The 15,632-nt window shown below is 47.6% G+C and overlaps 1 protein-coding gene across 7 annotated transcripts in view; it reads left to right on the forward strand.

Moving 5' to 3' along the window:
• The window catches only part of sei (seizure), a 325,563-nt gene that overhangs the window by 128,730 nt on the left and 181,201 nt on the right, over positions 1–15,632 (forward strand). Inside the window, exon 1 of one of the 7 annotated variants that reach the window (XM_070531707.1) lies at positions 8,108–8,274. The exons of 5 other annotated variants lie outside the window; for them this stretch is intronic. In XM_070531707.1, the coding sequence (XP_070387808.1) occupies positions 8,175–8,274 (100 nt within the window). In that variant the 5' untranslated portion in view covers positions 8,108–8,174. Of the gene's footprint in view, positions 1–8,107; positions 8,275–15,632 lie in introns of those variants that run through there. One more of the 7 variants, XM_070531708.1, reaches the window with a different exon arrangement.

A 15,632-nucleotide genomic window follows, 5' to 3' on the forward strand; every position in this document is an offset into this window, starting at 1 on the left:
CGTTCTTCGCATTGAGCCAACGCACTGCCTTTCTTTGACCATGGGCTTATGCATGCAACCATCTGCAGGGATGGCGTTATCGCGGGTCCATTCAGCCACGCATCAGACGATCCTCTTGAGTCATGTTGCGTCTACTTTAAAGCTGGCTTCTCCACAGGCATAGTTGTACGTGCACGAAGCATACTTTGCGAAAAGCACGAAGATGGGGAAGAAAGAAGGACGACGCCTGGTTGTGACGTGGTTGGATATTAGATATTTCGCACCAGGGCTGTTTTAGGAAGGTGTTTTGGCTTTATATTTTATCGTGTTCATAGGTCGCGAAAGACAGTTTCTGCCCAGTTTAACTCTTTCCCTAACGCGGGATTAGTCTACAGATTCCTGGTTCAACATGCCATAAACGTTCTCTGACAACCTAAACAAAAGAAAACCAACAACAATAGAATGTTACAAAAATGTCTTCGATATTACTTAACTCGGGAAAAGAGCATAGAAAAAGGAATTTTTCCGTTTTTAGCATACGTGGCACTGACGCTCATAAAAAAAAATGGCTGTGGCTTAGGTAAGGTTAAGCCCAGGATGCGAAGCATACTAGCCTTTATTTTAGTTGTTGAACCACTGTTTAGCCTGGTGAACTGCTGTTGCTTGGCTATATTTGGTTCGGCTAGACGAAGAAACAACTCATGCATTACTTCTTCGCCTTCAAGAGTGGAACGCGACAGCGTTCCCGTCGACCCGCCAAGGGGTGTAAGACAATGGGCTACAGGGCAGCGACTACGCGCCCCGCATTGGACGCGGTGAGCGTCGAGCAAAGCAGCGTTCGGCGCGGCAACGAAATGTGCGCCTGAGCAAGAGACGCACGCCTTAGAAACAGCGCGTTTCTAAGGCAACACCGCATTCACTAGAGGCGCTTTTGTACCGCTTTGAAGCGTTGTACTCGTGGCTCAGTGGTAGCGTCTCCGTCCCACACTCCGGAGACCCTGGTTCGATTCCCACCCAGCCCGTCTTGCAAGAGTTGAGCCAAAGCCACTTCTCCTCTGTCGTGACGTCACGGTGTCACGTGATTTCATGGTCACCGCCGCGCCTGAGGAGCTGGGTTGAGCCCTCGTAATATGCTTCGCATAAAACGTGGTATGACATGGTGAGGCTTGTAGCGCACGAAAGGGCGAGGACACAGAAACACTTGGTACACACAGGCACTGACATACAACAGTGTTTATTTCGAGTAAGACAACCACATATATAGGCAACGTCTGGAATTGTCACAAGTGCGCAGTTTGCAAGGCTCACCTATCTTTACGCAGATAGCATAACTTTCGATGAAAGGGCAATTGACGGTTTTAAAACGGAGTTATCCCCTGACCTATCAATCATTTCGGCTTGAATAATTTCGCTAGTTAACTGACCCCTTGACGCTTCCAACGATGGAGCAGTCTTGACATACTGGAACGCACGTAGTACGTCTATCGTCACTTGCACTGACACCAGAATGCCTAAAGTGTTTGCATTGAGCATCGAGCAACCCTCCCCGCTTTTCGTTTACATTATAGCAGTGTTCCTTTACACTCTCATCGAGGCGTCTTCGACTTTGCCCCACATAATTGTTACCACATATTTATGGGAGGTTGTACACTACTGCCTTAGCACAATCAGCGAACTTGTTCAGATGCCTCTTATTGCACACTGGCTTTTCGGGGGTAGGCCAGGCCTGGTTTGACTGCAAGGACATTGCAGTTTGATTGGAGAGGAAAACGCTACTTTGACATTCGCGCGTTGTCCTACCTTTTTTTTTTTATCCGCGCGATAAGCCGGGGATGTACAGGATGACCACAACTTTCCTGAAATCGGCTGGAGCCAGGCTTTCTAGACTAATTTAAATTCAGAATCGATGCTTTGCCTGCCTGGCAAAACTGCGACTTTTTCAATTATTGAATAATTAATTATTTAGTTAATTGAATATTAAATAAATAAATAAATAAATAAATAAATAAATAAATAAATAAATAAATAAATAAATAAATAAATAAATAAATAAATAAATATAATAGCATCTTGTAGCCTCACGCGTAGAATAAAAATAAGCTAAAAAGAATAAATGTTGTTTTCCAGAACTGGTACAGCGCAACATACAAAGGAAGAAACAAGCCGAGCCGGCGAGATTAAGGAACGGAGTGCTGTGTTCCATGATGGTGTAGCCTTCTGTCGGTGTGACGTTTTGTGAAGTGTTGTGACGACTTGTCCTGATGCTCTCTTAAAGGTATATATTTCGTGCAACTCGCTAATAAACCAGTTGGAACAACGCTCTGTTCCTTTGTCTGGCTTGCTCGACTTGTTTCTTCCTTTTTATGTTGCGCTGTACCAGTTCTAGAATGCAATACCAACTCGCCCAATCCTCAACCCTAGTGAATAAATGTTGTGCCTTATCGTTGTACGCATCGTCTTAACATGTCGCCAACCGCGTTCTTTTCTCTGGCTGCGCATTCCAGTGTGTCCACACCAATACCTATGCGCTACACTAACTCTCTGTAATGAAACGCGATATTGCAAAGCATCTCATTCTCCCTTCGCGCGTTCTTTCGTCGTCACATCCGAGCCCGGCGTTCGCTTTTGAGCGAAGCTGCCGTCTGCCTGCTCCCATCTTCGTAGCCAACAGCTATCCACGCTTGGTTTCCCGTGCTTCGCGTCTGTACTGCGTCGCGCTGTATTTCCCTCGTCTTGCTGCCCAGGTAACTAACACGCGCAACTTTCACGACGGCGCGCGCTCCCCGGCGATACCTTGTTCCTCCAGCGTGGCGCCGCTCTTTCGTTGAGGCGTGACGGCCCGTCGCACCGGGTGTAGCTTGGCGGCAGCCCGCTGTGTTTGTTAGCCTCGACTTTTTCTTCTTCTAGACGTCGGGAACAGCGCGCTGCTCGCTTGCAACGCGCTCGGGCGCCTCTCGGCATAATTGACCCATCGCCGCGGCAACGGCGCGGTGCCCCGCGTGGTCCGCATAAAAGCGCTCTCCAACTGCCGTGCTCGGCCCCGTATACCTGCGCGTGCTCGAGGAGGAGGCGGGCGGCTACCGCGCTGCGCGCTCTGGCGCCGGTTACAATGGCGCCACCGGGGCAACCGTGCCGCCCTCCTTGCTGATTTGGCTCTCATTCGCCTAAATTGGCACGCTCAGCTCGTAAAGGGACAAACGCCAGTAGATACTGACTGAGGGTCTGGAGTAAACAAATAAATGAGAACAAAAGGAGAGAAGGAAGGAAGGAATGAAGGAGACTGGAAAGAAGGAGAAAAATATTTGATGCTCGATATTGAAGTGGAAGAAAATAATTAACGCGCTAATATTCTATTCGTCTCAATGAAATTAGTTCTCGAATTCCTTTATTAACGTTGCCTTTACTCTTTGCCTGATTAATACCTCCTTCATAATTTTCTTCCACTTCGACTGACGGCTCCCTCGCATAGCATTCTAGTTTTGCGGTCCTTCCTTTCGTTTCTTTTCTTTGAATAAGAATTTCTCTTAGGATGTCATCAGCCGCCACGTTCTTGGTCTTCTCCTGTCATTGGTACGTGGCATAAACGTGGAACATCGTGATCATTTTCGCGTGATTTATTTCTTGCAGAAATTAGCAGCGCCTCTCCACATACTTGGCGTATATGTGACGGCTCTGGTGCAGCGCATCTTTTAGCGTTTTGCGCAATGAAGCTCTTTTACGAGCTTATTTAGTTGACGAAAATTACCCTGCCCCCCTCTCCCTCCGCCTCTAAACAATAATGTTGATGTGATACACATTTCCTCAGCGCTATACATTTTGCTTGAGGAATGAGTGAACGAAGATTGAGCAGTCCATTGATTGATTGATTGATTGATTATTTGATTGATTGATTGATTGACTCATTCATTCATTTATTCATTCATTCATTCATGTTTCGGAAATTAACAGCGCAAAATAGACAAAGACGAAAGAAAAGAAGAAAATAATTTCTGAAACATGAATCACCACCAACTCGGCCAAGTTTCTCTTCTAGTACAATTCATTCATTCATTCATTCATTCATTCATTCATTTGTTGAGGGTATGCATAAATGGCCACCCATTCGATTGCTTTTAGGCATGGGCAATTTCTGCTGAGAATATATTTGCTGACTCTCACATGTACTAGGTTGTTAAGCCGTATACTTCCCGAAAAAAAAAATGCTTATAATTGTTGTCGTAGGAGCGCACGCATAAACAAAGCGCGCTGTTTAGTAATCGTTCAACGTTTCCCTCAGTTAGTATTTTTTATTACTTTTGTTACTGCCACAGTTTTTAAGGACAAAATACCTGTGCAAATGGCTGTAGCTCGAACTGGTGCTCATCATGCAGCCCGTGACCCTGTGTTCGACAGAAGGCGCTCGCTTTGTTAGAGGGTGCAAGAATGCAATATGACTCACGCTGGCAGATCCCGTATTATTTCGTTTCTGCCTGGACGTGTTAGAGAGAGGCTTATGCTCTACAAGATAAGTGAATAAAGCAGTGTTATGTGTTGACGATATACATTCACCTATAGAGTGTGTAGAGAGAAAAAAAAAATAATGCAGATCCAAGTCATATTTTGGGAATGCACGTGGAGCGAACCTTTCGTGAAACGGGTAAAGAAACGCCATGTATTTGCTCATTCTATTCTTTCGTCCTTGGCGTAAACTGGCGCGCGTATCTGCTGCCGTGCACCCCGTGCTATGCAATGTCACAGCTCATATTCCAATCACCTGTTGCTTGTGGGTACGTACTATTGTATAAAAATCGTGTTTATCGTCATCAACACACAGCTATAATCTCGAAAAGCTGATTTGCATTGGCACGATATGTAATGCCCGCTTCTCGGCCAGTGTCCTGTTGTCGGTGTGCGTCGTTGTGTGGAGATCATCGTCGTAATTAACGAGCGGCGATAAACGGAAAGAGCTAATTCGCGTTGGCACGGTGCAACTGTACGTGCTATTGTGTCTTAGTGCACGAGAAGCAGTCAGGGATCTTTGAATTCTATCGCGTTCCACCAGTGAAGGCGAAGCTTAGGCGATCTCCGTGTTCTTAAACAACAATAAACAATACAGTTGTGGCTTGATGGTAAAATGAGACAACCTCTCTTTGCCGACACAACTAAATTAAAATTTCTTCAATACAGCCAAGCCGTCGAGCACTGTAATCCAATAAGGCGGTTCAGGCAGTGCCTTATACACTTGGCCATATTCACAACACTTTCTATGAAAATTTCGCGCATTGAGCGTACAACGACGTGGGCATGTCCAAGCTGCGTAGCGTTTTACACTCTGTCTTGTCTTGCCTAAACGGGCAATAAAGAAATAAAAAAGAAAAAGTTGTGGCCTATCTGCTAGAGCGTGGGGCGGCTGTGCTGAGGGACCGGGGTTCGAATCCGGATGCATTTTTTTCTTCTTTCTTTTTAAGAGTGCGCAGGAATCTACTCGACGAGAACTCCATCGGTTGACCGAACACGGCAAAATCATGGAATGGTAGGCAAAGAAAGCTTCACACAAAAGAAAGATAGATCGGCACTTTCACGCCATCCGGAACTGTAAAGAAGCGAAGAATGTGCTTGGAGCTATTTGAGCAGCATATCTGGGCGATACTGGATAACGGTACAACCAGTGGCGATATTCAGTACTGTACCGTGCTTGCCAGCAAGTATCGGAGTACTTCAGCGACCACTGGCTTTAATGCACGAACGAACATTTCCTAGTTGATCACATTCTGAAGTGCGTGCTCTTACTGTCGGAAGAAAAACGAAAATCTTGCCCTGCATGTATATGCTCTTTGTTTGACGTGGCTTTCTGTCTTCTTACAAAAGATGAAGCGCCAACAGAGACAGCACACTAAGAAAGAAAACATTTTTTTTTCTTCCTCTCTCCCCATGGCTACAAATTCAGCCGCTTTGACCTCAATAAACAGTCGCAAGTAGCGCCTTGTCCTGTCATTGTTCTGTCTTAGTGTGCTGTCTCTGTTGGCGCTTCATCTTTTGAAAGCTATGAACCAACTAGCCCCACCACGTGTTCTACTGCCATACCTTTCTGTCTTCTTAGAGCTAGAAAACTAAATTGAACCGCTAAAAAACATGTGCTGAAGCACAATGGGACGCAGAAGTGTATAGCGCCTCTCATGTCAGGTCCCTGCCATCCTTGTTTGGCTCGTAGGTTGCTTCTTCCTTCAGTTGGACTGACGTGAGCTAAGCAATCCCAGCGGGCGCACCGTCGTTGAGGAACTTTTGTTTCTGTTCTCGGGAAAAAGGACGGAAGACGGCCGAGGGGAAACAATTCCAGACGCCGTGCATCAAGTACGCGCAAGAAGACGGCGCATGCGCAGAGTTCACGACGCGAACAAAAGCTGCGCCAGGCTTGCGCGGGGGCGGTTGCAGCATCCCCGCGATCGTTGACTCAGAAGCCGTTCCCCGCGATGCCTGGTCACCACCACTCTGGAGGCCTGTTTTATCGCGTTCCCTCGGGCACGGCCCGCCGTACATACAACGTTGTTTCAAGGAGCCCCGCTTGCGCGCGTGCTAGCCGGCCGGTCAGCACTTGTAAACGTCCACACTGGCCAGCGGCCTGCAACCGCCGTTGGCTCTCCCCAAACGGCCGACTCTGGCCGGCGCAAATAGCCGCTGCAGCCTCACTCCGCCACCGCTGCCGCCGCCGGAGGCAGCGGGACTGCATGATGGTTCGGGTGCTTAATTCTTCGGCTCGAGTTATTTCCGGAGCCGCCGCCGATGGAGCTGCTCGCGAGCTTTCTTTTCGAGAGCCAGCTTGCCCCCCCTCCCTTTCTCTCTACACAAGCACAACGCAACACTGGTACCAGAAGCAGCAGTGGCAGCGGCAGCGGCGGCCGCCGCAGAAATGTTCGGGACAGCAGACGAACAACACCTGCGGAGGCTGGCATCGGAACAAACGTTAGCAGCCGACCTCCCGACAACGTAGCTTCCCGACTCCGTTCCCCGTACCAAGTGCAGCCGGCATGACAGTTCTCATCGAAGAGTACTCGCGATGGGCGGCAGCGGAGAATAGGAACAGGATGCGCGGAATGCCTTCGAAATCGGCGCGGTCGTCTCTCCTTATTGGCCACTTACGCGCCGGACCGGAAGACGCCGAGACGCAATCGAAGATCCGATCTGCTGCGACGGTTCGGGATGCCATGTGCTTCTCGCTGTTGCTGTCGTTCGTGCGTTTCGAGAGGCAAGCGAATACGACTGCCGTCGTCGGTTCTGCCGTCGCCCGATTATCGTCGTCGTCCCTCTGAGGAAGCCGACCGTCCTAGGAGGACTAGAGGGATGGTGCTCCAGTGTACCGAGGCACAGCTGCGCCGCGAAGGAACCAGAAGTTGGAAGTCGCGCAGCGTACGGTGACATCAACGGATAAGCCGACCACAGGGTTGTCAGATGAAAACGCGCTCGTGTGAGCTTCTTGCTACGCGGACGCGAGCCGCCGTGTTGGTTTCAGGAGCTTGAGTAAGACCAGTGGAAAGAAAGCCCATCGGCGCGGCATGATGTCAAAACATTGGGAGTCGGTGCAGCTGGAGAAAAGCCAGAAGTGCCTGCCTGATCGTCGTGGTTCGAGAGGGCGCCTCCAAATAATAGGATACCGTTTGCAGGATACGCTTGGCTGTGGTGTTAGTGGGTTACGCTGCGACACTGTGATCTGACCTTTCAAAAATTTTCTGTTCACTCCTTGACGGTGCCCTGTATGATGTGTTTCGAGGGATTCGACTACATGAAGTCTTGCGACGAGATGTGAAGCCCTTCACTGCGTGCAGACTGAAGCATATCTGAGAAAGATACTGCAAGAGCATCGAATAAGTTTGTGGTGCCGGTTATGATGGTGATTGTGTGCATTCAAAACGTTAGTAGGAAAAAGCAAAATCCCACGCTTGCCGGTCAACGTTGGAACTGGCATGGATTGCGTTCAAGATAATGGTTTTTGAGGTGATGGAGTTAATAGATGTCCCACCGAACGTTATCCTGAAAGCGAAATAGCGACATGACGCTCACGGCGCCTCAATGCCTACCTGATTGTGTTATGCCGACACAAGGCGGTGTTGGCAGCCACGGATGTTTTGCAGAAATAGCTGTGTCTACACATGAAACCACCTTGCAATCGTAATCTCAAGTGGATTCTTTACTTAGGAGTGGTTAGCTGTGTTCTCAGAACAATGTCGTCCTGGCTCTTCCCTCGGTGGAGACAGCGCGCATTGGCTCGGCGCCAACGTCACGTTACTCTCGCACGTCTTGTGTCTTCCACCTGGGCGCAAGGTGAGTACTAGTGCTTGAACTTTGCACTCGTGGCAGACGTGGAGGCTTTCGCTTCGGTCTTCTTCGCCGACTTCATTGATTCATTGGCGCGGCGAGATCACAGATGCTACAATCACTGCTGGTCGCCGTCCACGTTTTGTTATGCGAGTTGTCGGTCCGCTTACGTGAGGTCACGGTGCGAATCCCTTTGTGTTATTTAGACGCTGTTCGCTGCGGGGTCCTCTCTGTGGATCTCAAAGGAAGAATTTGGAGAAGGTAAGTGTAGCCTCTATCTGGGTCCGCGCGCATGGGCGAACGATTCCTAATAGGCCGTACTGCGCGCCGACTCTCTCCGAGAGCACCTTCTGCGTGATCGACGTTTGACGGCGCACTTGTCTTCTCGTGACAGCGCCCTGTCAAAGCTGTCGCTTTTCTTTGACGCCGCTGACATCCCTCGCGTGCGACCTGGATGAGAGCGAGAAAGCGGTTCAGTTACGATGAGTAGACAGTTTTAGATAGGGCACTCGTGGAGCGAGCAAGAGAGAGAGAGAGAGAGAGAGAGAGAGAGAGAGAGAGAGACCCACATGATGTACTGCTGATCAGAAAATTTTCTTCTCCGTTTCACCCCTTCCAAGATAAACCAAGGTAAATTCAATTAAAGCCTCTACGCACCGCACCTCGTCTCACGTGGCGCAATAACAACTAAGTTCCATGTGCTTGATCTCTTTAAATAACGTGTAATATCCTCACGTATGAGGCATAATCTCCTCGTATGATCTTTAATTGCTTTCACCAACTTACCCAAGCATACGGGCACCCAGGCGTTCTTTATGATACACCGCATAAGCTCCTTGTCTCTCATTCACTTTTCTCCTTTTTTTCTTTCGGAAAGAGAGATGCATTTCCACTGATTGATTGATTGATTGAAAACTTTATTATTCCACCGAGCTGGGGTGCCAGACTCTTAACCCACACGTAGGTACGGGGGAGAGGAGGAAGCATTCCTTGCGTGTTGAGGACGGTGAGTCTTCACGGCCTCAACGGCCAGGCGGATTGCTCGACGCTGGTCGTCTTCAGTCTCGCTCTGGAGCAAGGCCTCCCAGGCTTCTCTACTGTCAATGTTTCCCTTGGCCCCTGGGGAGCCAGCACACTCCCATATTATATAGTCTAACGTACCTTCTTGCTTACAAATTTTGCAGAGGGCGTCGTTTTTGTCCCTCGTCTGTGTTAAGTAGATCCAATGTGGTGATGTATAATTGTTTCCCTGGAGGTGCCGCCAAATGCAAGCGTCCTTCAGAAAGAGAGACCGATGCGGAGGCGGAAAGATTCTTCTTTTGGCTTTGTAATGATCTACAATTTCCCTGTACGTGATGATGCTATCTTTGATCCCTGGAACTGGCTGCTCTAGAGTTGTCCCGAATCATACTTTCGCGTATAACTCTATCGGTGACCTGGAATGGGATACTCGGAAGCGATATTTAGATACTTCTGAGTCTAACGACTATACGTCTCAGCCTCGATGGCTATTAGACGTGTTGCCGGGAGGAAGAAGAAAAAACTGTGATGCGAAGGGGGGGGGGGGGGGCGCTAAATTTTTCCGTTTTTGAGACAGCTGCCGAACAATACGTGCGGGGAGTAATAGCACGCTGTAAGTACGTGTTCATACTAGGCGTCGATGATGATGGTTTCGGTGCATTAGAGGCTTCGCACCAGTGCAGTGGTTTCGCACCAGTGCAGGCCTGGTTTCACTACCTCGTGCACAGGAATGCAGAGAGTTCGCGACAAATATGCTCGGAATGAGGGGAAAAAAGTACTGGAGTGAAAGCCCACCATCCAGGAGAAGCGAGAGAAAGATAGATGAGGAAAGAAAAGAACTTGGCTCCACGTTTAGAGATAATTAGCACAAAACAAACGCGAAAAGTACGCTCCGAGAAAGTGAGAAGGAAGTAAAGGTGGACGAAAAGAAAGCTGGACGCGCGATACTCTACGAGTCGAACTGCGGTGAAAAGCTTCCCGTTCGCTTCACTTTCCAGGATATTTTTGTAAGTGTACTATAAGATCTAGATCTGGAGGTGTTAACCAGTTCGATCAGTTTCTTTCTTTCTTTCTTTCTTTCTTTCTTTCTTTCTTTCTTTCTTTCTTTCTTTCTTTCTTTCTTTCTTTCTTTCTTTCTTTCTTTCTTTCTTTCTTTCTTTCTTTCTTTCTTTCTTTCTTTCTTTCTTTCTTTCTTTCTTTCTTTCTTTCTTTCTTTCTTTCTTTCTTTCTCTCTTTCTTTCTTTCTTTTCTTTCTTTCTTTCTTTCTTTCTTTCTTGAATGATTTTCATTTGCACAGAAAATAAATGGAGGAGCTAGAGGAAAAAGTCGCACAGGCGCGGCTTGAGTGACCCTCGGCCTCTTTCAATACATTTGACCACAAGGCATCACACACGTTACACATATAAAACAGATGTTGATGAACTAGTGGAAATAGTTCACTGTTGTAAAAAAAGCAATAAAGAAATATTTAGTTTAGACAGTGAAATGTTACAGGAACAGCGAATGGGGAAATCTATAGAAGAAAATAAATCGTACAGCTGATCCTCAGAACATACGTTAACATATTAAGTTCCAAAGAGGGGAAAGCGTTAAATAATAAAATTTTGACAATGTGAGATCACGCACTTTACAACCAGCTATTTCGTACAAATTCAGCAGTCTTGGCTGGTCGCTACTTACCATTTCACAGTCATAATTAGTTCTAAAAAACGCGGAACATTTCATACTTCTGGTTTACATGTGCCATGGACGGATAAATTTCCCTTTAAGTTCGCGTGTTTCGCGAGAAGTCGGATAAAAATGCACCAACTTTTTGGTGCTACTTAGAGCTCGCAAACCGCGGCCGTGTGTGTTGACTTTTTGCGCCAGAAATCTTGCCGCTCGGAGGACAAACCTCGCACCTGTTTAGAAATTCGGTATCGGTTTTCAAAGTAGCACGCGGTCACAGTAAGCTGCGGGCTGATCTGAACGGGGGAAAGCGTGCGTTTATTACATCACGTTACTGTCAGAACTTTCTTTTCTCAAACTCAGCCGCACTTCAAAAGACTCTTAGTACCGATGCATATTATTCAAAAATTTTGTTAACAACTCATGCGCGTTTACCCACCCAAGTGCATCTTATTTAGAGCCAATAGAAGAGACACAGAAGACAATTTTCTGTATCATAACCGGTATGTTTAGTAACACTTTTCTTACCGCTTTTACGATGTAAGAAATTGCTTTTTATTTTGCATCTACGAGTGTATAATTTACCTATTAGTAGTTCTATACAAATAAAAAGGTGCCACAGAGTACCGGAAAGCAAGGAAAAATTGCCCGTGAAGTATCTCCATCATGCCTTCATGCACGGCACTCGGCCTAAGTGAATTCTGACGACGCATACCTGTACACAGCTCCCTTTACACGTATGCGTGGTCGGCTTTGGAATGACACTGCATGGATGTTTTCCATAACAACCGATGTCAAACGCGTAATCAATATTTACCCATCGTATTAGAAAGAAGAGCGCTTCATGTTCAACAAAAGGCAGCTTCCATAAGAGGGTTTTTCTTCTCCACAGCCCTTCGTAAATCTACAACTACATGATTAGACCTGAAGGGTGGCTACATACTTTGCGACAAGAAACCGTCAGAAATTTCCGGAAGCTTCGAGCTTCGTTCGTATCTGCTGCTTCGTGAAAAACGCGTGCCTTTCGTTACAAAGTTTTCCTCCAGCAGCAAGGGATGTTTACTTCTCAAAGAGAGCGGCTGCTTTTTTTCTCAGCTCTCGCACAAATGACAGTGATGAGGCTATGTATGAAAACTGGTACTGTCTTCTTCGCACCATCCCATATATACGAAGTGCACATAACGAAAGAGACATGTCGAAGTTCCTACCCCCCCCCCCCCCCCCCAGCCTGCCCATGTCTTTAATATATATGTATGCGTCGGCGTCATCAAAGTGCCCCTGAGTAATAGTCAAGGACCATACAGCATTGACTCCGCGGACGCGGGCACATAGGCGAGCTCGAACGGCGACGTCCAAAAGCGCTTCCACTTCCTGTATTCATCGCGAGAGCTGCCTTTTTTCACCACCAGCAGGCTTTGAAAAGGAATTCGTATTAAGAGACGAATGCCCAACGGTTTGTTGCGAGGTATAGCGCATACAGAGGACGAACGTCGAATCGGGCATTTCGGTATGAAAGCGCTAGGAGCGCGTATATGAGGTATCTAAATTTCGTTTTGAATGCGCTCCGCGCCGCGCCGTCCCTGTAGTGGTAGAGCTTCGCATTATTTAAGCGCCGTTTCTGCGAGCGCAATGCTACGCCTTCATCTCCTTATTCGGAGAAGTTCGTAGCTTTTCGAGAAAGAGGGGAGGGGAAGGGGTGAAAAAGAAGACGCTGACGTGACTGGACCGAAGAAACGCGAAAGTGTCATTTAGCTCTTCCATTTCAAGCAGTTCTTAAAGAAAGTTCAACGCGACTATTGCTTTTTCATATTCGGGTTCTATTCTCCCTGGTGCTAATAGCGTTGTTGGCGCTTGGTGGGTTTTTAGCAGCGGCGTCCTTCGATGCCTTTTTATACCCATCAGCCTAGCTAAATACGGAATTCCGTAAACGTTTTACGTGCTGATGTTTCGCTGGAGAACGCACATCTTCAATTGCCCGATAACTTTAGATCAAAGAGTCGAGCTTTCATTTACCTGATCTATCCAATGGAAGACATGATTAACCTGGCATGCGCAAAAGAAGTCGCAGCTTCGTCCGAAAGGTGAAACATCGATTACGTAACAAATTAGCAGATAGCTATACGAAGTAAGGATGGCAGTTTTGTCGGCCGTATAAAGTTGTGAACATTTGCTTACTAACTAAATTAACATGTACGCAGGCGCGCACAAGCAAACGTGAACACAGCTCACGTGATGACCGCAGAAACTCGCTGTCAAAACGCTGTAGTGAGGAAGTGCGGCAGCAGCAGTGAGCGAACTGACCACTGTGCGGCCTCTCGGTACAACGCGAACTAGGCGGCCAGAAGTTAGCGCCCACAATGCTACGAGCCCGCGACGCACCTAAACTCTCTACTCATCGCAGATAGATATTAAAATATGGCCTGCGTGTCCGCGTCTTACGCAGCAGCCACCGGAGTAGATCCTCCCTCCCTCCTTTCTACTCGGTGCCTTGCACGCAACGGAAAACCGCGCGCTTCCTCCCCACTTTCTTTCTCTGCGCGCGCGCGATGGAGCCGCTATCGTTGGATCACCCTCGAACGCTTTCCCTCGCACACACTGGATACGGCGCGCGGGGACGATGTTATCACGCTTTGACTTTATAAGGAAAATAACGGCGATGGCGGCGAGGACGGCAGAAATGCGCCTGGAGTGTCCAGTAGTTGCTAATAACGGCGACCTTTCAAAAAGCCAAAGTCAAGAGACACTGACGCAGTGCAGTGCAAGTTGAGTGGTTATGGACTTTCTCATAGTCCGAAAGTAACTCACGGGCTGCGAGAAACGCCGTAGAGAGTCTTCGGCATTAATTTTGGCCGATTGACTGCGAGATGGCAAGGGCGAATGTGCACCCGTGTCACCTCCGAGGCCACGTTTTGACCATTGCGTCTCATGCTAAAATCAATGGAGGAATCTCTGGCGCTAGTGAGCATATGTGTACGCGCGTCATCGGCACAGTGCTTAATCCAGCCTGGTAACGATGAAATTGAATGTATTTGTCTAACCTTCTGAACTTCGCCCCTTTGGCTTAGAGCAGCCTTCTAGTTACTGGTTTTAAGTTATAATTGTCATCTCAAGTTTTTCTCCTCAAGTAACCTTCTTAAGGCATGAGCCAGGCGACCCCGCCCCGGGCTCACTTAATTTCTCTCTCTCTCTCTCTCTCTCTAACACCATTTTGCCCTCACTTGCGGGCTGTCGTAGCGTACTACTCCGAGCAACAGATAATGGACGGACATTGTGTTGCGCGTTGTTTGAACTGAGTCCCCCTGCCGGGTCTTTGTAGCGTTGCATTCGCCACAGGCGGGCGGCCAAATCGACCGGAAAGTGCTGGGCGACCGCCATCAGTCTCTTTCCATTTCCGCGAAACACGGAGACGTACAAGGCACTCGCGTGCGTGCTCGGTCTCATATATTGAATGGCGAGTTGCTCGGACGGTCTGATGTTGCAAGGTGGCCTCAGTGGCCTACGGGATCGGCTCTTGTGCCCCATCCAGCAACGCCTGCTTCGTTAAAGGGGCACTAAAGAAAAATACTCAACCACTTTAGACAGTTGATGAAGCCTTCTTTCGAATATATATTTTTGTTGTAACAGGTTGATTACTGAAAAAAAAAGAAGTGAAAGCCAAATTACCATTATTTTTCAAAGTTCCGCGCCGGATTTTTGGCGCCGGTACGTCAGTGTTACGTCACAAGTTTCGTAGTACTATAATTTTCTTTATTTGGGTCGTTGTTACTCAGTAGGAGTTCTGGAAACTTGCACAGTTAATTATTTGGCTCCGTTAGAATGCAACGTTGTCTATCTTTGCCAATAAAAAATTAACTAGGCACGAGCAGGTGCCGTCAGAACTCATGACGTCACGTCGTGCAGATGCAGGAACTTCGCAGTGGCGTCGCCACCCGTCTTTCGTTTTTGCGTGTTTTCTGGCTTACCAAGCTTGCGTTCGTGGGGAAAGTGACTTTATCGGTATTGTAGAAGGGTAGCTTTGCAATATGGATGATTGACAACACGGCACGAACGCATTTTCTTAGTCCTATTCACGGCTCCCATTGTGCTGCTGGAAGTAAGCTGTTTGAGATAAGGCGCAGATTTTCACCATGCTGTCTGTACAACAATATGGCGGCCTGGACAACGTGACGCAAGACCCCCTAAACAGCTCAAATTATTATTATTTTTTCCTAATAAAGTCGCATGCGTGTCTCTTGATGGGGTTTCTGCAATGATCACGCTTCATCTCGCTAAAATATATCACTAGAATGTAAAATAATTTGCACCCTTACAAGTAAATGAATGTGTAAATTAGTCTATAACTCACACAATTACTTTGGGTGTAAGGGTGTGAGTTTTAGACGCACTCACACCCTTATTCACTTTTAAGGGTGCAAATTATTTTACAGTTCAGAATAGAAACTGAGGCGTTCTCTTGTGTTTCACAGTACGCTGGAAACTGAGCCCCGGAGACTGCTGTTTGAGACTGAGAAGATAAGGCTGTGAAGCGGAGGGTCACGGGGGTTAGCGGGAGTGGAGTTCGCACGATCAAGCTTTTCATGCATGCTTCCGCTATCTGTAGCCTCAAATTCAGCGAAGGTCGTTTGACGAAGATTGGGTTGTCGCGTTCATTTCCTGGAATAATGTAAGCGGTGGTG

This window comes from Dermacentor albipictus, chromosome 1 (genome assembly GCF_038994185.2).
Source record: "Dermacentor albipictus isolate Rhodes 1998 colony chromosome 1, USDA_Dalb.pri_finalv2, whole genome shotgun sequence".
NCBI lineage: Eukaryota > Metazoa > Arthropoda > Arachnida > Ixodida > Ixodidae > Dermacentor > Dermacentor albipictus.